The sequence below is a fragment of the Typopeltis vanoorti genome, chromosome 9 (assembly GCF_054136105.1).
Source record: "Typopeltis vanoorti isolate ZY-2024b chromosome 9, IOZ_Tvanoo_1.0, whole genome shotgun sequence".
NCBI classification, from domain to species: Eukaryota; Metazoa; Arthropoda; class Arachnida; order Uropygi; family Thelyphonidae; genus Typopeltis; species Typopeltis vanoorti.
Genome location: NC_143557.1, coordinates 86,558,735 through 86,581,034, shown reverse-complemented (window position 1 = coordinate 86,581,034; position 22,300 = coordinate 86,558,735). Strand labels below are relative to the sequence as shown.

Below are 22,300 nucleotides of genomic sequence, written 5' to 3'. Positions count from 1 at the left end.
TTAACGTACGAAAAACGTATTGCCATACTAAAAAATTGTACGCTTCAGCTTTTTGAACTGTCTACATGAGATTGACGATTCACCTAAAATATACGATGCCGTATCAAAAAAAAGGGAAAGAGACAAGTTGGTACCCGAGCAAAACGCCAGCAATATTCATACACCAAGTAATATGAAAGGACCCTCCCCAGGCAACAGGCTGGTTACTTATACATTGCTTGATCAGCAGTTTTAGTCGTTATTAGATATTATGCCAAGATGCAACACTGTCACGAGTTTTCTTTGAAGGGATAAATCAAATCCTCTAGAAATGAACTTTGGAATTCCGAAAAAGAATTTGGCATTAATTAATCACATCCAATCATGTGTGAATGTCGAAAACAAATGGTTTCCACAAATCATGGGTGCAGTAAGATGTAACTGCCTGCTTATTTTCCCTTAGTTTTATTCCTACTTGCCCTTTAGGGTAGGAAGAAATAGTTTTCCCCACAGTATTTTCTCATTCATCGTCCCAAAATTTATAATAGCCACAACAATCTGATTAGAAATTCAAGAACAAGAGGACAGTTTCTGCTAAATTAAAAAGTTATGCTAAGTGCGATAAAAGATGCAAGATTAGCATGGCTACATTAGCTTTGATACTAAAAATATTCAAACTAAAAATATAAAAATATACTGCAAAAAAAAAAAAAAAACTCTACTAGAAAGATAATTTAACAGCTAAAATATGAATCGGGGAGCGTATTATCCTTGTAGAACGATACTAATAGCTTGAAACCAGGAATGCCAGCTGCCTATTGGAGCAATTATATTATCTTGTAGATGTTAAATTATTCACATGCAATTTAAAAAAGGTAACTGCTTTTAAAAGCAAGCTGGCCATTTCAGTTTTCACTATAAAGCTTCGTAGAGCTTCGGAAGTTCAGTCGACTGAAGCCCTTGGGCTTGAAAGACATCGCTTCGAACCTTTCAATGGAAGGTGTCAGCCAATTTGTGGGGGTGGTGGCAGTTTTTCATCGTGAAACTAGAAAACTTGTCAGAAAAAGTGGCATATCTACAAATATTTAGGCATACGATTAACTATATTCTAAAATTATGCTCGACTGACTGGTCAGGTCTTAAAAAGGCTTGTAGTAATGGACTATCATGAGAACATGAATACAAATTAAGAAGTAGTGAACGAGAAATTAAAATTAGGTCTGGGATTCGCTGCGTCGATTCAGTGATAATGGAATGTCATGTCGAATACAAAAATATCAGAGAAACGTTTTCAAATTAGCCTTTTATATGCTATCAAAAAGAATACCATGCGTACATAAAGTAATGAATCCAGTGGATAGTTTTTTTGGAATTGGTGGGGGGGGTGTAATCCTGAAATTTGTTCCCTTACATTCTAAGACGTGAAAAAGCATGGCGATTAGCTATTCTAAGAAAAATTTCAGATTTAGTTTGGTAGGAATCATGGCTGAAGCAAGACCCCATTGTGCTGTTGAGTTCCAGCCGGTTTACTTTATGGAATAAAAAGCGGGAGTTTTAGGAAGGAAATTCGGCTACCATTAACTCATCTTTGGTTGAACACCCTTAAGGATTAGTTGGATGACTGCGTTAATACAGTTTAAAACGGATGCACTTTGATTAATTTTGGCTATTTCAAGGCATTGCTAATCAAATGTTCTTTCAGTCAGTTGCGAGTAAAAAGTGCCGTTTCTGAATTTAATCACTGAATTTCTACAAATTCAGTAAGTGCTGAGCAAGCCACGGAAGAGCTATTTATACGCAAAAAAGGAAAGGACAATTTACTTTAGATCTAGTAGGCAAAACGAATTCTATTACATTGTAACATTTTCCAGTTTAGTGCTAAGTATTTTGCACAGCAATTAACATCTTAATGAGATTAAGAGCGATTAAAAGCTAGCTATTTCATTCAGAACCCTGTTTAAAATGAGTATTATCGACAGTTCGAATTGGATGGGAACCCGAATCTGCTCAAGGCTATCGAAACGCCACAAATTTTGGTTAAGAAAAGGTCATCCATTTATGTAAGTATAAATCTAAAAACTGGCTAATTCAAGAGCAAAACAGCAATATAGACTAACGTAGTACATACTTGAATGGCAATTAATCTGTTAGATGTGCTCTAGTGTGTACGTAACATTAAGCCCATTTATTCTCGAACTATGAGAGAAATGGGGGAAATACTAGTGTTCGTTAACTGTTCGGGAGGCAAATCATGAAGGACACGTTTTTGAGACAATTTTCCATAACGTTCAGTAGCCCCATCTGCGTTTCTATCTTAAGAACTAGCAGCCGTCATCCGAATTTTTGAAATTTTTCCACGTGTGTTGCATCACCGCAGTTCTTTTCGTTCATTTCTTTCAAGGTTATGGGATCAGGGTGCTGAGGATTATTAACTACGACGAACAGTTATGATAAAGCTTTTATTTCATGTAAGTGGAAAATTACGGCTTTAAACTAATGTTGCGTAGGCGAGGAAACTTAACTCTGTAGCGCTACTTTTATAGGAGTTTGTCATTAAGTACAACAGTAGAACTTCAGATATGAAACCACATACATAGAGCTCAATTCATTGCATAAAAAATACTTTAAATGCATAGCTTCATTCAGCTCAAGCGCTTTACAGATGTGAACACGTTAGGAAGAAATTTCCTCTTCTAATTTGGTAGTTTTAGGACAACGCTATCTTTCGTGAGTGGGATTAAACAATCCGTTAATTTTAGGGATTAAAGATGGTCACTACTGAAGTTTGCAAACCTTCAGTGCAGTGGTTTAGTAATCCAGGAAACTGCTCTTATGATTAAGCCATTTTCTGAGCCAGTGGATCTTCCAAGTAGTAAAAAATTTGGATACTTCGTTTTAAGTGTTCAATAATGCACATGCTAGTCAATCCGTATGGGAAAAAAATGCGATCATTCAGATTTGTCATCCTAATTGAGCCATTTCAAATTGTTTTTAAAACCATGCCTCAATTATAACAGTAAATATTAATGGGATTAAAAACGTGCGATTGCCGTGATAATTAGTAGCAATCGCTCTGCAAGATTGTGCTCTGAAAAGTAGCACCATACCGTCGAGATCTGGGCTTTGTAAGCTATCAAACTGTTAAAGGCTGAATATGAACGAGTCATTTCGAGCCTCCAATGAGCAAGGTGGTCTTGTACGAAGTTCATCTACCTAAAGCCATTCTAACACTGAAAAACTAGGCGAACTGCCTAAGATTTCTGAAGAGAAGTGTATTATTTTGAGAAATTAAAAATTTTAATGAGTATCCTAGAAATAATAGCTGGGAGAAAATCTAGTATTTATAGTTGAAATTATGGTATTGTGCAGCGAAACTAAAATCTAGTTTGAGGAACCCATAAAAAAAAAAAAAAAAAAAAAAATCAGAGTAATACGAAATACTTTATTCTTTCGGATCATTGGTATTTCCTCGTACAATGCCAGGAATTGGAAAAATTTTACACTCAATCATTTAGACTGAAAACATTACGCCTAATAATAATAAAATGTCTTAATTTTTCTGACATGTAACCGCTTTGCAAGCAGTTAGCCTGTAGTTTCAGACCTTAAGATGGTCTTCCTTGAAATGAAGATCAGCTTTATATTAGCGAAAGAGTTAGCTACTCCCCCATAAAAGCCAGGTCTTCGCTTAGTTTGATCCCTTGAATCAATTCACGTTAATATCAATGCCAGCAGTCACATATTGCAAGTGGCATTATGTGATACTGTACTTGCCGTTTAAGTTAGAAAAAGCTTAAAAATTCTAAGTAGATTAGAATTAAAGTGAAGGGTTAGTGACACTTTAGAACCCTTCGAGAATCGGGAATAATTGGAGACTTTTTAGCGATGTTTCCATATATCACCTTAGAATAATGCAATATGTAGACAGCAGTGGCTAGTGAAGTCATTTTCTTCATAGTTCCGAAGAATAGTCATGAAATTAACTATAGCTTCAGAGTAAACGTTGCAATACAGCTTTATTATTAAGTAAATTTGGCATTTACTACCCATATTATTGTTCACAAATCCTTACATCTCAAACTGAAACAAAAGAATACGTTTACAAATCAGATGATAAACCCCCATAACATGACAAATCACGAAGAGGAAAATATCTGAGCTAAAGCTGACAATCCAGTATTTTTTTTTTTTTTTTTTTTTTTTTTTTACTCAGGAGAATCCCAATTGTCTGGTTTCCTCTGACATCTGACCATCCAGAACAGTTTAAGACGGTATCATTTTCTCAAAATGAAAATGTTCGACTCATGCAGCTTAAATCTCGTAATCAAATCTTTGATTAGCCTTCCTCTGTCCACTTACAAGATTAAATAGCCAACCTTTCAGATATGCATGCTCCTCATTCATACTAACAAAATGGAAAGTCAAACAAGTTGTTTGACTTTCTATGGTGTGAATTTAAAATCAACATCAATAAACTTTCAATTACTTAAATTGATTTTAAATATTAATCATGTATTATTCTCTGGGATATTCCAGGGAGGACGACTGGTAAATAATTCCACATCATGTGTGAAGTCATCTAGAATTGTCTTACTCCACTGAGGTAAAAAGGCACAAGCCTTTTTAAGGAGAATAAAAATTTTAAATGGTCATTCTTGCTCTATCCTTCTTCCACACATTTCCTATAGTTATAGGAAAACGTAGTAAAGAACTGTTTTCTTGGAAAAGAAAAAACCGCTTTGAGCATCTGTTTGCCATGATCTAAATAAAATTAGATCATAGTCGTGATGGTAGATTTTTGAAAGGCGAGAAAATTACCGAAGGCTTTAAAAATATCAGTCAAGGAAATGTGATGTCACTATTCGTTATTTCACAATCTTTGCGATGAGTTGACAGCCTAAGACCTCGCAAGCTAAAAAGGATCTTGTGAAATTAAACAATCTTGAATTTTTCGAGAACACGCTAATCACGCTTAGAAGATAGTTCATAATAAGATGAAACTCGACTCCAGGTGTTTGTATAATAAAACAATCTTGAAGTGCAGACCAAAGTTCTAAAATTTCAAAAGTTATGTATTCATAGGAAGTCGAATTTTTACAGCTAGGAGCTAAAGTTTGCAAATTTTGGTTCAAGTTAGACATAAGTGAGATTTAATGATTTAACTTCGAAAGCAGCCAAATAAAAAATGTACAAAAATTTGTAATCTACTCTATACTATAAAATGATAAGCTGGAATTGGAAACGGATGTAGGTTGTAACGTTTTTGTCAAGTTATTTGAAACGTTTTGAAACTTAGGGGCTACCCTGAGTGTCGAGTCTTCAAAATTCGAGTCATCAGAATTCAAAGAGAACCGGCCTACCAGTCCGGAACACGGGGGGTTGAGCGCCGTAGGCGGAGCCCCCTAGTGTGAATATAAAAGAGTACCAAGTCATTACAGCACTTCACCGTTTGTTGTACACGCTGCAGTATAAAGTCTACTCCCATAATGGAAATAAATTTAATTGCCATATGGGTAAAAAGTGTATTACAGAAGGTTTAAACACTTAAATTTCAGGTCTTGAAACTGAATTGGTATATAGATCTGATAATTTTGAAAGAAATCAGCACTGATATTTTAAGGATAATGGGAAAGCTGATCAAGAACAGAAAACCCGACGTAATATTTAGTAAACTAAACCTTTTCGTGCATCGCTTTCTGTCTATGAGGAAATCAGGTCAACAGGTTAAGACTAGCTAGACCACTGAATGAGGTGAAGGAAAACAATCAGCAATTATCTTAAACCCTACAAATTAGAACAAACTGTTAGACGAACAACTGAGAAAACGGATTACTGAGTGACTAACATTTCTTGTAATGGCAAGAAATTGAGCTATTCAAATAAGTAAATGAAACCATGACCAAGAATAATTTGACATAAGCAGCGAAAAGTTTTTGTACAGCATATTGTTCAGCTTAAATGCTAACATCGGCTAATCTGATTACTAATTTTTATGCGTCTCCCACCCACGAAGGTTTCAAGAAAACAGGCCAGAACAGCACGTAGTTTTATATGCATAATACGGTAACTAAATTCAGTCTTAGCTGACTTGGGAAAAAACCCTACTCACGAAAGGTAGGTGTATACGTTAGTACCATAAGTAGACAGATTCACATAATCCAGAAAGCAAACATGGAACTTTTCAAGCTATTTCAGGCTTCCAATAAGTAGGGCTATGGTCTCACTGGGCAATGAAATTTATCGCCTACTTAAACATCTCTGGCCACAGGATTCAAGTCTTTTAGCTGTTTGGGGTGGGTACATAACTGCATGGCAGTTAAAATGCAAGAAAAATGTTCCTTGAATTTTTCGATTAATGTAATTTAAGTCTGTTAATAAAGTAATTATTACAACACTTATGAGACACCATACCAAAAGAGTCATGTAAAAATACGCTACTTCGGAATAATGCTACTACAAGACAATCAGTAAAAACTTTTAGAAAGCTTTAAAAAAAAAATAAATAAATAAAAAACCTCGGGGAAAAGAGCTAAATCTGTTTCAATAAAAACTTTAACTGAGTGCGGATTATCATAACGCCAAGTCAATTTTTAGACAATACTTTCACTGAAGTATGGTTTGAGACACCTTAAACTGAAATTCTAGACAATTGGAAAGTATTAGTCTGAGATGCAATTCAGCTATAACAGTACTACTGTAAGAGGCAGACATACGGTCCCAAAAAAACTGAGACCGACTTCCTCGCGTCTGCTGTATTGATCATTGAGCAATGTTTTATTATTTAATAAAAGTGTGCTTACAAACTTTTCATGCCATCCAGACCAATCTGAGTTTAAAGCCTTTGCATTGCCAATAGAAACCTACAACGTTAAATTTAAACCTGCGTAGCTTTAATTGTGACCAGTGACGCGTTTTGCGGATGGGAAGAAATGTAACCCGCAAAAAATATGTCGAAAATTCTGTGCCTTTCCAACAATATGGGCACCGATTTTTAATTTATGTAAAAAAATTCTCATGCATGTTTGCTTTACAAGTATCAGCTAAGATTTTAGTTATGTGACAAATCAGGGATTAGTTTACCATAAGAACTTCGTAGCAAAAAGACCTAAGAAGGTTTTTAAGTCATGTCCACAAAATATTGAAACCTATAGTACAATTGAATTCTAATTACTCTAGATTCAAGTTTACAAGCAAGATCTGCCTAATTCAGTATAGCGGTAATTGTATTTTAGGTAGGGACAAATACATTAGAACTCAAGCCTGTTTGGCTGTAAAGCTATACGCAATAGTATAGCTAGAATTTAAATATCTAGATTACTTTTACTAATTTTTCTGGTCATGTGTACGTAGGCAAAATACTAGCAATGTCTTCAAGCACCTAGAGAAAATTGTTAACTGTTGGCATTTTAGCCTAGTGAATGACAATCATTCTGGAATGAAAGAGCAAAAATTCAGAAACTCGAGAAAATAAGTCTGTTCTGCGAAATGATTGTTCAATACAAAGTAGAATTTGCTGCAAAGACCGTTTCGAATCATGGGTGCGAGAAGCAATTGGGGTTTTGCCCATCAAGAGTTTCTCACACATAGCAGGGGAAGAACATGCAGTTGACACTCGTTTCATGGCTTCGGTATTAATTCGAAACTCATTAGCCCAAGTAAAAAAAAGGCACTGAACAAACAGAACTATTTCCAGACATCTAGTCAACATTTTTAAGCAGTGATGGTGCTGCTGTATCAAGCAGCATTAGTTTAAGGTGATGGAAAAATCAAGAGCAATGGACAGCTATTTGTTCTGACATTTAAGGTTTGACTTTCGCTATTCTTTTACTACGGAGTTCAGAAAGACGATTTCGTCTATTACTTGAGCGAAAATTAGTACTTTCTAACAATTCCTATTTCCATATCTTTCGGATCTCACGCCACCTGATGCGTATTTGTTGAACTCGCCAAAGTCGTCTGTTTTTTTTTAATCGATGCGCTTTGTTGGCTTAATGCCAACATCCAACGCGTTCTTTGAAGATCCACGCACCGTAAAGAATACCGCAAGCCGCCAAAAGATGTCACGAGCAAAATTCATATTCCAAGTTCGTTAATTATTGCGACATTTTTTGGCATGCCATGCAGTTGCTTTGGAAGTCCGATTCAGTGGACTGTTTAAATTGACTATTTTAAGTTATCTATATCAGCATACATATGTATGCTAACTGAACGTCTCAGTAAGTTATTATAAACTAAACAGTTCATAAAATGTTTATATCGAACATTTCGTTGGATTCAATGTTTAATTTCACCTATTTAAAACTTTTTTTAAATTTAAAAAAAGGTGAAGGTCAACATAACACTTCCGTTAAACACTCCTTGAGTAATCCCTAATGTACTAAACATATTTCATACAATGCAAAACGACGGCACTGCTGCTGAGTCTATCCTGTATGGACTGACTACACCGAGCTCTTTACGTTTTGAAATCCAGAACAGAATACGAATCATCGCCTTAGGCATTGATGACTACTTCCGAGAAGTAAAGTAGTCTTGCAGGAAGATGGTGAGATTTTCTATTGCATATTAATAGTAAAGCCACTCGAAGGTGCCGTTATTCTAGTAATATTAAATACAATATTGTCTACAATACGATAAGCACAAATTCAATTTGTATTAGGTTGCTTACAAGGAAATGCACGTCGCGACTAACTTGTAAACAGCAAACCATCTATATACTTTGGAATTAAACAAGAAGACCTAAACTAGGATCGAAACTAGCACGACTTGTAATGAAGTTGCCAGACATGTCGCGTGTTAAATCATCTGAATAGTAACATTTCCTGCAACTGCCTATGATACTGTTGTTGTTTCATCTACAGGGGGGGGGGGGAGAAGCGTCAAGCAACCAACAGAACAAGGGTTATTGACTGGATTACTGCTGACCTCAAAACTGGTTCAGTTGTATTTAATATCTTGACATTTAATCGGCATGACTTTTCTAGTTCATTTGTTCACTCCGTTACCGTAGTATTTACCACCAAGTATCGTTCAGGCCATTCTCACTAGCCTACCTGAGCAAATAGGAACCGACTGCTTTTCTCAGATCCGCATTACTCGAATTTAATTAAGTTTCATAAATTTAACCCGATTAGAGTATAAGTTAAGTGAAAAAGCCGACTCTTGAATCACCGGACTAGTTTAAATGCTCAGCGTATCTGTTGCCCTTGCGATAGGGAGATCTCTTATCTAGCATTTATTACTTCATCCGGATTCCGCATCTAGTTACGTAAATTTTACTTAACGACATAACAAGTTGGAAGTTTGATAAAGAATAACAGTTTAGGCCTAGAATTTAGTTTACCGAAGGAGGTGCCTGAAGAATTCGATACAATTATGTTTTAGTTTAATTCTTCCCTTATGCAACTCTTAATTACAAAAATCTGAACTGCCCAAGTCCGGCGTGCATTTAGGTGGCGTATCATCTTTAAATTCTTGCATTTAGACATCCGGCTAATTATGATTTCACAGGTTCACTCCAGCAACAAAAGTCATTGCCTGTTTTTTTTTTTTTTTTTTTTTTTTTTCCCCCATTGACAATGTTTCCAAGCTTATTTAAAACAGCGGTAGCTATTCAACATCCATACGTTGTTCACCTGAAACTCTTGCTCGGCCACCTTATTTCCTAGAGTGGCTACTTGTTTTGAACAAACCAGAGAATCTAATTTGTAATTTAATTATCATCGATTCTAAGGATGCAAGTCGAGTAACTTTAAGAGAAAATAACTCAAGATTTCAAAGTCAGAATTAATTTAACGATTCCAAAAAACCATGGATGAAACTCAGTTTAATTATGCCTAAATCCTCCATTGCTTTGTTCTAAAAGATTTTCAGATACTCATTTTTTTTAGGCACGTGCAAAGTTGATTTGCATTCAAAGTTTGATTCATTTTAAATCAGGGAGACAAAAAAAAAAGCATTTTAAAATGCTTGTAGAAATGATTGTTAGTTAAAGAAATATGTAGCCTTATTTACAAAATACTATAATATGCAGTACATTCAAGCATTAATTTTGGCATTTTCAATGCATCTAAAATTTAACTTCTCAGCTTGAAAACTGCCAGTAATCTCATTAGTGTTATGCGATTTGAACCATCCTGAAAATGTAGAAAAAAAGGTATACTGAAGCTAAGATTCAAACCGAAAATAATGATTCTGAAGTTACTGAGCGATTAAATTCTCAGGATGATAACCAAGTGCTTTACAAATATCGTATTTTCCTCTTGCTTTAATATGCAAAGTGAAGTTAATTTTAATGCTTATGGTGAATAATTCTCTTAATTTCGCTCTTGAGATGCTAAGGTTACTTAAGTTCCTTTCACGTGAAAAGCAATACCAATCAATGAGGAACGCATATTAACCTTTTTAGAAAGGACGATGAATAAAAGCAAAACAATGAAAATACATAAAATGACACGAAGTTCAAGTTGGTACGCCACGCGACGATTGCCATATGCAAACTAATTGTATAGAGGATTAGGTGCATCATTCGTGGGAGAAAGATTTAAGACTATCAGTGACGAGGTTGGAAACCATTACTTCATGGAGAATTAAGTTACAAAACCATTTGAGTAACTCATTTTAATTCCGAAGTAACGGAAAATCAATTAAATGCCCTCTATGTGAAAGCACTTTAGTGTGGTCATCGTACATTATATGATGACTACACAAGACTGAACGAAACCAATTAGTGAAATAATGAATCCAACTTTTGCGAATGACAGGGTCAATAACGTTGATGATTGCTTATTTGCTAAAGAAAGGTCAGTTGCATTTTTTAAAGTTGCAGGTGCAATCAGTGCCTTTGAAATGAGAAATCCTACAATCAGAAAAAAAAAACAGGTCTATTATCATGAGAAGAATGTACAAGTTTAACTGAAGGCGAGTTAACTGAGTATTGGGATCTCTAGAAACTTTATCCTGCATACAGTTAAATCGTCAAGAGAACATACGCAATTAACAGGTAATACCATTAGTAGGAAGTGATGCGTCCTCCATTGGCGATTCTTGAGGTGCTACGCAGTAAAATGCTCCAGTATTATAGAACATCAAGCATACTGTTGGAATGCTCGTTTGGAGTAAAAAATAGGTTTATATTGCAATCTTTCAGTAAAGTTTTAAGACTGTGCCTTAATCTTGAGTCGAATAGTCCAAACGAATTTGGAAGTGCGAGTGGTCCACACAAAATAACACTGGAATAAGACATTCACGGGATTGAAAATTAATAGTTTCCCCTTAAGATTTTTCGAAAACACATGCCGCTGTTGGAAGCAGATTCAAGAACTCGATCAGATTTATTTGGAAAGAACCTTCGAGAAAATGAAGAATCAGTTCTCTACGCCATTGACATATTTAGATTTAAAAATTTAAGATCAAAAAAGGAAATAAATCTACATTAGTAATGTGATGACCTCTGGTAGTCATTCGTTTCTAGCAGGAATATTCTAGAAACTCAGTTATTTAGGGAATAGTCCTTCCCTAAATACCTGCACATTAATAGCCTTATATTATGATTCACTGAAAAGATAATCAAATTTCTTTCAACCTTCATTTTCTGCATCGTAGAATACTCAACCTTTACCTTCAACGACCCTGGAAATTCGAGCGTGTACTACAGTTAGGCTAATGGAAGCTTTTATTAGCATGAATAGCTTGTCCTTGTCCAAAAAAAAGATAAATAGAACCAGTTCTACCTGAAAATTGTCAAATGAAGATTAAAATAGCGAATTGTCACTAAACTTGCGAGAACTCGTTCAATGCTATCAGTTTTACAATAGGAAAGGAATTTAGCTTTCCAACCAGATTGCGTGTATTGGGAATGCTTTTAGGGTGGAAAAACTGCATCCATTTGAGAGTTTATAGTTATCGATACCGTAACTTTCCAGGAAGTGTGCGGAAACAAAATGTTTAATTTCACAAAGACTTGACTGAAATCTAACATTAGCTGACTCCCAACTAGGGAAATGAAGTCCCCCCCCCCCGTTGCGTTATTCCATTACTTTCCTATGATTCATATCCGACGTTACACATCAGTGAACTAAAGTGTCTTAATGCTTTTTTTTTTTTTAATCACATAGCATTCAGAAATATTTTCAGCACTAGATTTTTCACATCAGCTGACAGTTTACTCACTTATACGAGTATAGCATTACAATGTCGAACGTGAAGGCCTCCAACTAATCTTATTAAAATTAAAACTGCAGAAGTGGCATTACAATATCGACATTTAAACAGCGAGTCAGACGGTCTACTTGGAAAGATGACTGTGTACGCCGTCATTCCACTCAGACGTCTGGTGTTATGTTTTGTCTCATTTTCCATTCGAATTAATCGCGGAAAACAAAGCGGTTTGTTTAAAGACTTAATGTTAGTACCCAATTAATATTTTCACTATCCCGCAATAATTAAAATGAGCAGCACTTCAATATCTTTGATACTTAATTTCCTAAATTTAACCAAAAGAGGAACTCCTCCAAATGAAGGGGTCCGTAAATGAGTTAACATTATGATTTAAATATTATGATATTTAAATAAATCATATATCATATCTAGTTATGATTTAAATATTTAGAAGTTAGATTTCCTATCAAGTAATCGCCAAATGTTATATAAGGTACATCTATTACTACTTTAGTTCTTATAAGTCTAGTACTTGGTTAGTTACTGAATTGAAATATTATAAATAAAATAAAGCATTATAAATTACAATTCAGTTCATTATTACCTTGATTAGCTATAAAACGTTTGAACTAGAATTCGTACTCTTCTTATTATCAGCATTTGTGGTCTGTTACGAATTCTGGTAATGGGCATTTTGCATGTTCCTTTTCTTCGTGAAAATTTTGCATAACTCACGTGAAAGTCAACCTCCCCAAAATTAAGACTACATATCTAAGTTAAACAAGCTCTAAAATTTAGTGAACGAATTTCACTGTACTCAATTTCTCACGGACATTGTTCATTGTTGCCTTCTTTCTTCGCTAAACCAATTAAATTTTTAGTATCCAAGTACACTGTTTCTACTAAGCGGATCAACTTACTGATATCTAAACTGACAAGAAAATAAGAATTTGAAAGACTTAAATTCACGATATTAAAGTTCTGCTCAGTAACTCAAAAGATTAATGAAAATTAAACTAAAGATCTAGTCAAAGATCATTTGGTTATTGCTTCAATGCAGCAACTTACATTTTCAGATCGTTTTTCATCAGTGTTGAAAGACAACGATTTTCCTCAACGACAACCTATGGTTGCAGATTATAAGTAATCATCAACATGAATCACTAATGGGTTTTTTTCTTAACTCGGTAAAAAAAAAAAAATACTTTAAACTGAATCATGTTTTAGTACTGGTTTCTCAACCATGTGCAACTTTTATATTTACATATGCTCTTATCACTACGTCTGGAACGATTACCCCCCCCCCCACCTTGTTACGGAAACAAATCATTTGCTAAGCCTTCGGAAATGATATTGCGCATTCTAACAGACGGAGTTTATTCACGAATTTTACGTTATATTTAATTTAACATTTCTAATAAGATTATATTTAACATTTCTAATCCATAGAAAGACTACACTACATACAGATGCATGTTACAAAAAATCCCCTTGTAAATGCTTAGTTACCTTTTTCAAGCCTAGTTTAGAGGTTACTGAGAATAGAATTTTTGCATAGCACATTATTTCAAGTGTAAAAAATCTGGAATTTTTTAAGACCAAAAAATGTCTGAGTGTCCTCATTTGAGGATGTTTTAAAATGTACAGCTCTTTTCGCTTAAGATTTTGTTCGCATACTATAAAATTTTTCCACAAATTCATCATAGCGAATCTAAGAAATAATGAAGGCTTAATTGACTAAATGAATGCCAGAAGTGATTCACGGACAACGAATGTGTTGGCATTCGAAAACAAGACACGGAACCACGACTTTCCTGAACTAGAATTAAATCGTTTTAAAATTTCAGAAGAGGATAAATATTGTACCAGGCACTGCATATAGCTTTAATTTCATTTGAAATTAAAGTCATTTTAACTAAAAGGAGGATAGTTGTCTAGTGTACAATCCGCAATTCCTCCCTATTTTAGACGGTCTCGCAGTCCCTCGCATTCCTAGAATGTGACAAAGCAGAGAGCGCGTTCACCACACCACGAGCTACAGTGAAGTTACTGACCTCTTTCTCAAGAAGCCAGAAGTGTTGACGGAGTGGTCAGTTTGAGAAGCGAAGTACGTTTCAAATATCAGTGAATTTTAAATCATACCGGTACTTCATTTTCATGCAGTTGCGCATTAACTCGCGCATTGCTATCGAGATGTGAACAGCCCTCACGTAGCTCTGGTTTTAATCAAGTGGGTCTACAAATGTATGGCCTATAGCTATGTATACGCTAGATATCGTAACTTAGAAAACCGAGTCGATTTGAAAGCAAGTTAACTTTGAGAAAAAAAAAAAAATCGATAATGAAGGAGTCTTCAATATTTTTCTGTCTAAAGATTCCTGAATTAGATTTATTGCAATTTTTCTTTCTTCTACAGCCGAAAATCGGTTCTTCGGGAAAACTAGTAGTTCAGAATCGAGACATTCGACATCTGGCGTATATTAGTAAAACCACAATCTCGCAGCGCCTACACATTTTAAACTCCTTGAAAGGAAAACATCGTAATAGGTCGACTGCAAATTAGCTTTATTCTCCAGGGCGTATCCGGAGAAGAGTATAATTATCCAACATTTAAAAAAAGACGTTAAAATTTTTCATTCAGTAAAGCACTTGAAAACGATAGTTATGATTTGGTATGACTAGTCATAATTATGTCGACCAGATATAAAGTGTTATATTTGGCTAAGGAAAAATCAAGGCTAAAATTTAATTTTTTCGTAATTTATGAATACCTGGATTTGATTTTTGTACACTTATTCCACCGCCCAATGAAAATGAAGACCAGATATGAAGGCTTAAATAGCAATCGTCAGTTCTTTCAAAGACTACTATGCTAATCAAACATTCTTACTCGCGTCCCATTCCTATTCGAAACTGGAGCCATGACAGATGATGATACCGTTTCAAATCAAAAACCCAAGTTATTTTTAACTATAGATTTTTCTCTGGTAAAGATCTGAAATAATTTACGTTTCATCTAGTGAATTGTTTAAAAAAAAAAAAAAATTAGCGAGTTTATCAGCTTAACTCCAGAAAGTTATCAATGGCTGAATCAGAACAGTTAGATTGCACTTGCACTTTCAGGTGTTATTCCATGTAACTGACTGCATCAAGCCACAAACAGCATTTTATCCGTGAAGGCTAACAGACTATAATCATAGTCATTTGCTCGACCGAGCAGACACGTGGGCAAAAAAAAACTCCGCCTTACTATCCTAAGAAAGCAGACTACATCCGACGCAAAAAGATACAAAAGAGAACCCATCGTTGCAGCTAATTGTTCAGCTGAAAATTACTTCAAAAACCAATGGTGAATTAATACAAGTTAATTCGCATATTTAGATGCATTTATTTCCTTTAAAGTTTTACTATTGAAATGTCTACAAATATTTAATACTGACGTGCGACAATCTAGGAACAGGAGAGGGCGCGATGAAGATATAAAGGAATATTCATATCACAGTCGAACGAAATGACTTATTTTCCAATGTTATTGATTTTTCAAGAATAGAACACTCATTTCCTCGTCTGCCAGAAAATAATTTCAGTCGAAAACATGGCTCTTGGCGTAAAGCAGCGTGTTACGCCCATCATGACCTGCCATTATTCCACGCGTGTGGCGCGCTTATATTACTTTCCGAATAATTCAACATTCTGCTTGATAGTTAGTAGGAAACGTCAATAGTGAATCCGTCTAGCGACGCGCGTGCAAGAAGTTGCTTTTACTTCGAAAACATGTCATAATTGCTATAATGGCAAATGTAGCAATTATAACAGATTGTTTGCGACGTTTGCATTCAACAAAAAAGATATTTGTCGTCTGCTATTTTTCAGTAATTAATACGTAAGGCCAGCGAAGTTTAGTCTGGTATGAACTGTTTCTTCCGTCTCCAGTGGTTGACCTGACAGGTAAACGCCCCTCGCTGCAAAAGCGGAAAAAAAAAAAATCACTTTCAGCGTGCGCGTGTCAAATTCAGAAACATACTCAACTCGACTTACCAGTTCGTAGACGAACCGTCTGCTCGCACGTCCTCATAAGCATCACTGAGGGAGTCTTTGTCCACAAGTGTAGCCATCTTCTGTCTCTCTCTCTTCCGACACCACTGATCTGCTACGCTCACAGTAAACCCTCTGCGACTCACCCAGCCCTTCCGTTTGACAGGCTTCCGCTATCAGGACGCCAAACCTGTTTTCCCGTACGCTCTCGCGACTTCGAGATCACACTGGTAGAGATTATATGCGTACACAACACATACGCCTACCAAGCATGTTCGTTACCTCCGGGCGCGTTTCACGCGTAACAAACGTCAATTTATACCACGTATTGTGAGGTCACCACTGGTTTCACACTTTTATCAATCAGAATCGAAAACTTAACAGATAACGCAGAAAACCAGCCTGGTGAGATATATGATCACGAAAATGACATCTGTATGACAAGAGAAAATAAAGTGGGAAAAAAAAAAATAGCAGACGATAAGGAAGTTCCTGATGTTCAGGGCAGTCACGTGGTATAAATTAAACAGCAGAAGAAGAAATCACCACTTGCACAAAAGAAAGCATTACAATTTTATTTTATTTGTATTTTTTTTTTTAAATGAAACACAGTTCATAAGATTATGAACTGTGTTTCAATTAAGAAGAAATTGAATTCCTCTTATCTATTTGTTAATAATTCTTGCAGTCTTTTCCTGGATTTTTTCTAAGCAACTTTCATTGTCATTTATAGCTCCAATGAGAAAAGGACTATTAGATATCTCCAGGCAAGCTTATTTTGGAACAGTTTGCAAAATGTACTAGACAGGAGAGGATTTAATTAAAAATTCCTTATTCGTGGTAAAATAAATTAATTTCATTATTTTTTATTATATTTTAGTAGTTTTAAATCTATATATCTATATGAATAAATTAATTTTACAACATTTTTATTATTATTTATTTTTTTATTTTTTTCATATTTGAAGAGTAAATCTTACATTCTTTCGAAGAACTTCCGCTAGGTGATATCAAGCAAGAGGTTGACAAATTTTATTATAATTCGCTCCTTCATATTACACGGTTATATTATAGAGCTTTAAATGTGCAATAAGTTTAAAAGGGAGAGGAGGTCATGTGAAGACGAACATCAATCAAGAAGATCGATTACTCTCGTAACTGAAGAAAATATGACAAAAAAAAATCTAGGATATATTTATGAAAATCAGCAGAGTGCAATAATGCTTGGATGTTAGCATTTTGTCAGCATGAGTGATATCGAAAGTATTGCCGTCTGATCAAATTGAATTATTTGCGATTCATTTAAATTTCTCTTCTGCACTGTTGCGCACTCAGGATTTAACCTTGGGAGGGGGGGAGAGTTGAGTAGATGATTTGAGAATACACACTATGCATCGCATACGACCAATGACTGAGCACGTACAATGATCGCTAATTCATAAATAGTATAGAAATAGAGGACACGACGCAACATAAATAAAAAATAAAAAAAAAGAATTAGGAAAAGATTTTTGGAAAATTTTCTAGTGTTTTTTTTTCCCTTTTTCTTTAGGGGGGGGTCAGGTCCCCTAGGCCCCCTCCCTGGGTGCGCCACTGCTTCTGCATATGCAACTAATAAAACATGGGTGGATCATATTTTATACGAAAAGTTATAGATATTTCGGGATATAATCACCCATTTTTGGATGTAATCATTTTGAAATATAATATTAGTTATTTGAAATTACGGCTGAGGCCATGAGACCAAGGTATTTTGTTTGTAAATAGCGTGTATTCTTCTGGCCGGTTTGCCTGCTTGCAAGATCGAGGAGGAAAATCCTGGCAAGCGAAATCCGACCACTGCCGTATGAGACTGGCTAATGCACTTTACCGAGAAATGTAAAGAAATTGCAATGTCTAAACAGGTCAAATCACATTACTATAAATAAATAAATAAAAAGTAGAACAATAGAAAGTTTAGTCGATGAATATCATTATAATATTTTCTGATGAAATTTGTGTGTTTGAGGCTGGGGTGTAATCTGCTGTTTTATATGTCCTTAACAAAACTAATATCTTCCAACTAAATGCATGTATTTCAAGGATGCTGAAAAAATATTTTTTTTAATAATTATTTTATAGATCTCAGGATTTTTTTTTCTTAACGAAACGTTGTCATTGTACACATAGGATAAAAAAAAGAATGGCTTGGGGGCATAAAAATACTTTGCTTGTCTTTGAGATGTTTGCTAATTCATTGACAAAAATAAAGGCAAGAGGTTTTATTTATTTAATTTATTTTTCTCGTTGTAGAAAAACGACTGTCATTAAATGCAATGTGCGGTGAGTGACTCATTCTGCCTATTTTCGAACTGTGGGGAGCGTTTAACGTGTTCCTATGAACTGTTCACACCAATGAAGATTGGAGACGCCACTTAGTGTAAGAAGAAGAAAGATAGACTAGTACGGATGGGTTAACCTCACATTTCCCTTAAAAGGGAAAGGCCGTGAAAGTTCAGTGTATGTGTGTGCGCGCGCGCAATGGATTAAATTGCATTAATACGAGATGACAAAATTCACCAAAATCGACTTCTATGTCATATCCACTAATACGTGTTTTCCTCACTGTGGTGAGCACCTCCCGGAGAGACTCTTTGTCAAGGGAAGGACGCGAAGCAATGCTCGAACGACACCTTTAATCAATAATCAGAATCGCAGTAATATATGTGGGGGGGATGTCATTTAAAATAAACAGATATTATATATATACATATACAAAAAGTAATAAAGACAGAAAAAATCCTCAGCTTATCCATGGCACTAATATACTATAAATATGATAAAAAAAAGGTAACTTTTATACAACGTGAAAATCATCGTTTTATTAATTCTGACCTTACACCCGATTTTTAATTTTTGTTAATGATACTACCACAAAAATAAATTGTAAATGCATGTCATGTCATATTAATACCATGCATATGCTAAGGGTTAGATAATCCAGAAACATGATAAACTTTATCAAGTAATATTTACATTTCGAAACACTCACAAAAAAAAAAAAAAATTAATCGTAATTTTCGTTATACCAAAAGGAGTACGAATTTATTATTACGTAACACATCCATAGAGATCGAGGAATATTCGCGAGGGGCCATTAAGTCACTCTACACGATCCACCATGTCCACTAGACTATATTACGTAATCAATCGTTAACACTGCACAGTGCATCATCTGCCCTATACCATCTGCAACCCACTACAGAGTGCTTTTTTTCAATCAACTGCATGTGTTCGCTCGAATTGCAGTTTTGCGGGACGAAAGCCCGTTTTTTTGCGGTGGGGAAAACCCTACTACATCTATACCAGATCGGCTAACTCTCCTTCAATTGAAAAAACTCATACATTTCATCTTGTTATGAAGAGAATCGAATTCAGATTATTCCAATCGAAGGGCGCGATGCCCCCCAGTTATGTTATGAAGGCGGTATTTTATGAATTAAAAATACCACAGTTTTGAAAACTTTGTACTGCTACTTTTAAATGACCTGCTAGACATGCCACATAAATGATACATGTAATCAATTTACAGTTATTATATTATTCGAATATGTGATATATAGTATTAACTTTTATGTAATTTATATTTAACCTTCTTTGCATATACTTAATTCTAAAACATGTTAATTTATTAATACATTTTAGATATTTATTTTTTAAAATAATTAAATGAAAACAAAAAAAGAAATGCAACTAAAATATTCCCACTGGGACCGAACTGTGTAAAACTCTGTAATAAACAATTTCTTTTAAAGCAATACATATAGAGCAATTTACAGCTGAATTCGGTAACATGGGGGTTTGAATATAAATGTTTTGTAGAATTCTATATACCCTAATGATTATAAGTATGAACATTTATAAATACTGTAAAATACATCACAAAGGAATTTTATGTGAGAATTTTTATAATAAGCCATCAAAGATTAGCTAAATAGAGAAAATTAAAGTATCTGGGATCGGAAAATTAAGAATGTATATTGCTGTTATTAAGAATGGAGTAAAACAAGTATGAAATTTAAGTGAAATGGAATTAAACGTTACAAAAAGTAATATTGCTATTGTGAAATATATACTGAAATTTACTTGTAGCAAACACGCCTGTTAGTCAAAGACTTTCTTCTATTAGTAATGGTCTGAACAAGAATCACATCAAGTAGCAATATAATAATAATAATAACAATAATAATAATAATTATTATTATTATACGGAATCTCCATGGAGTCAGTAGACTCATTGTGGAATACCCAAACTATCCACACAATATCTATCATACCTCTTCTTGAACTCATTGTCAGGCAATGCATTCCATTCATTCACCACTCTCCAAACGAAAAATTTAGTCCTCACATCCTTGTTAACCACACTCTTACTTAATTTCCAGGGATGACCTCTTGTTCTTCCACTACTATCCCACTGCTGAAATATTTTCCTTACATCAATCTTATAAAAACCTTTCAGTAACTTAAATGTTTCTATCATATCACCTCTTCTCCGCCTATCAACCAACTTCTGTAATCCGCAAACTCTCAATGTAGGGAGCATTCCTTGCAGCATTCACCAACTTGGTCACTCGCCTCTGAATCTTCTCTAAAACTTCCTCATCTCCAAGGAATCCAGATGACTAGACCTGAGTACAGTAATCCATATGTGGATATATCAACGCCTTATAAAGGCGTTGATAATAACAACGAAATAATAACGAAATAATAACTTCTTTCTCTCTGCATGTTAGTGTTTTTCAATAACCAAGTAATCCAATGATTTATCTTGGACACCTTAGCAATATGCTCTCTGAACTTCAACTCTCTACCGCCAAAGTCCCTGGCCTCATCAGTCTCTTAGATTACAGTTCTGTCAATGTGGTACACCGCTTGTAATCTTTTAATCCCAGAATGCATGACTTTATAATTTCGCATATATTGCCAGATTATTTAAATCACCCTGCAAGCTTTCTACACCAGCTTGATTAATTATTGCGCTACCCAACTTTGCATAATCAGCAAAGAACTGATTACCTCCCTTCAAGTCATTTTCTATATAATTTATGTACACATTAAACAATAATGGTCCAAGCACAAAGCCTTGCGGCACACCACAGGTCACTTGCTTCATCCTGGTCTCTGCTCCTCCATACATTATTTTTTTAGTATTTGCCCATGAGCAGTGAGGTGGATAAGAGGGTATTTTCTTATCCACCTCACCAGTTTAATACCCCATCCTCATTTGTTTTCTATGCATAACATTATTCCATGGGGGGTATCCTGTCTTTCTATGCATAGCATTATTCCATGGGGTATCCTGTCAAAAGCCTTAGCAAAATCCAGCAATATCACTGTCATCATTCCTCTTGTCCAACTCAGCTGTCACTCTATTATAAAAACTTAATAAATTACTAAGACAAGACCGACCTTTAACTAAACTATGTTTCCCCCGTAGAATATAATATTCTTACCCACCCATTCCTGAATTCTATATTTAACCAACTTTTCCGATACTTTTACTACTATTCATCCATCTAACTCCTACCTTATCTTCCTGACCATGGGAATACTTTTCGATATCGCTTCCTTCAAATTCCATTCCCGTTGATTATATTCCATACACTGCTAAGATCTTTCCCCTGCAATTTTTTATGCATTGAGACGGCTGTAAGCTGCCTTCGAAGCTTGTTATAATTACCTAACCTGTTTCCATATTTACCTGTTCTTAAGAGAGAAATCCACAAATTTTGCAACCTCCCAAGTCAATATCATATGATCACTCTCATCAGTCGGAGGTAAGATATCATTGGTTTTCATGGTATATTGATTAAAACTAGATACAGCCAAAACAGTATACACAAAACCATCAGAGATGTTCTTATGGGACTACAAACAGTTTAGAAATTATTGACACTACAACAGCATATTTGTAGTGATGCAAATCCTCCAAATTAAGATTTGCAAATACTTAATTTGGAGGTACGAGGGGGGGGGGGGAGGGCCTGGAAAGTTCCGATAAACACCTAGAGCAATAAATGATATTAAAGCAACTGTTATAACCACAAGAAAGAATATACTAGCAGCAGAGTTATAAAGGTAACTT

The 22,300-nt window shown here is 35.0% G+C and overlaps 1 protein-coding gene across 1 annotated transcript in view; it reads right to left on the bottom strand.

Annotated features, from left to right (window-relative positions):
• Positions 1-16,464, bottom strand: part of LOC150103224 (coactosin-like protein) — a 93,897-nt gene extending 77,433 nt beyond the window's left edge. The window contains exon 1 of the mRNA XM_090397797.1: positions 16,177-16,464. Within this exon, the coding sequence (XP_090253923.1) occupies positions 16,177-16,253 (77 nt within the window). The 5' untranslated portion in view covers positions 16,254-16,464. The remainder of the gene's footprint in view (positions 1-16,176) is intronic.
• Positions 16,465-22,300: the final 5,836 nt, after the last annotated feature.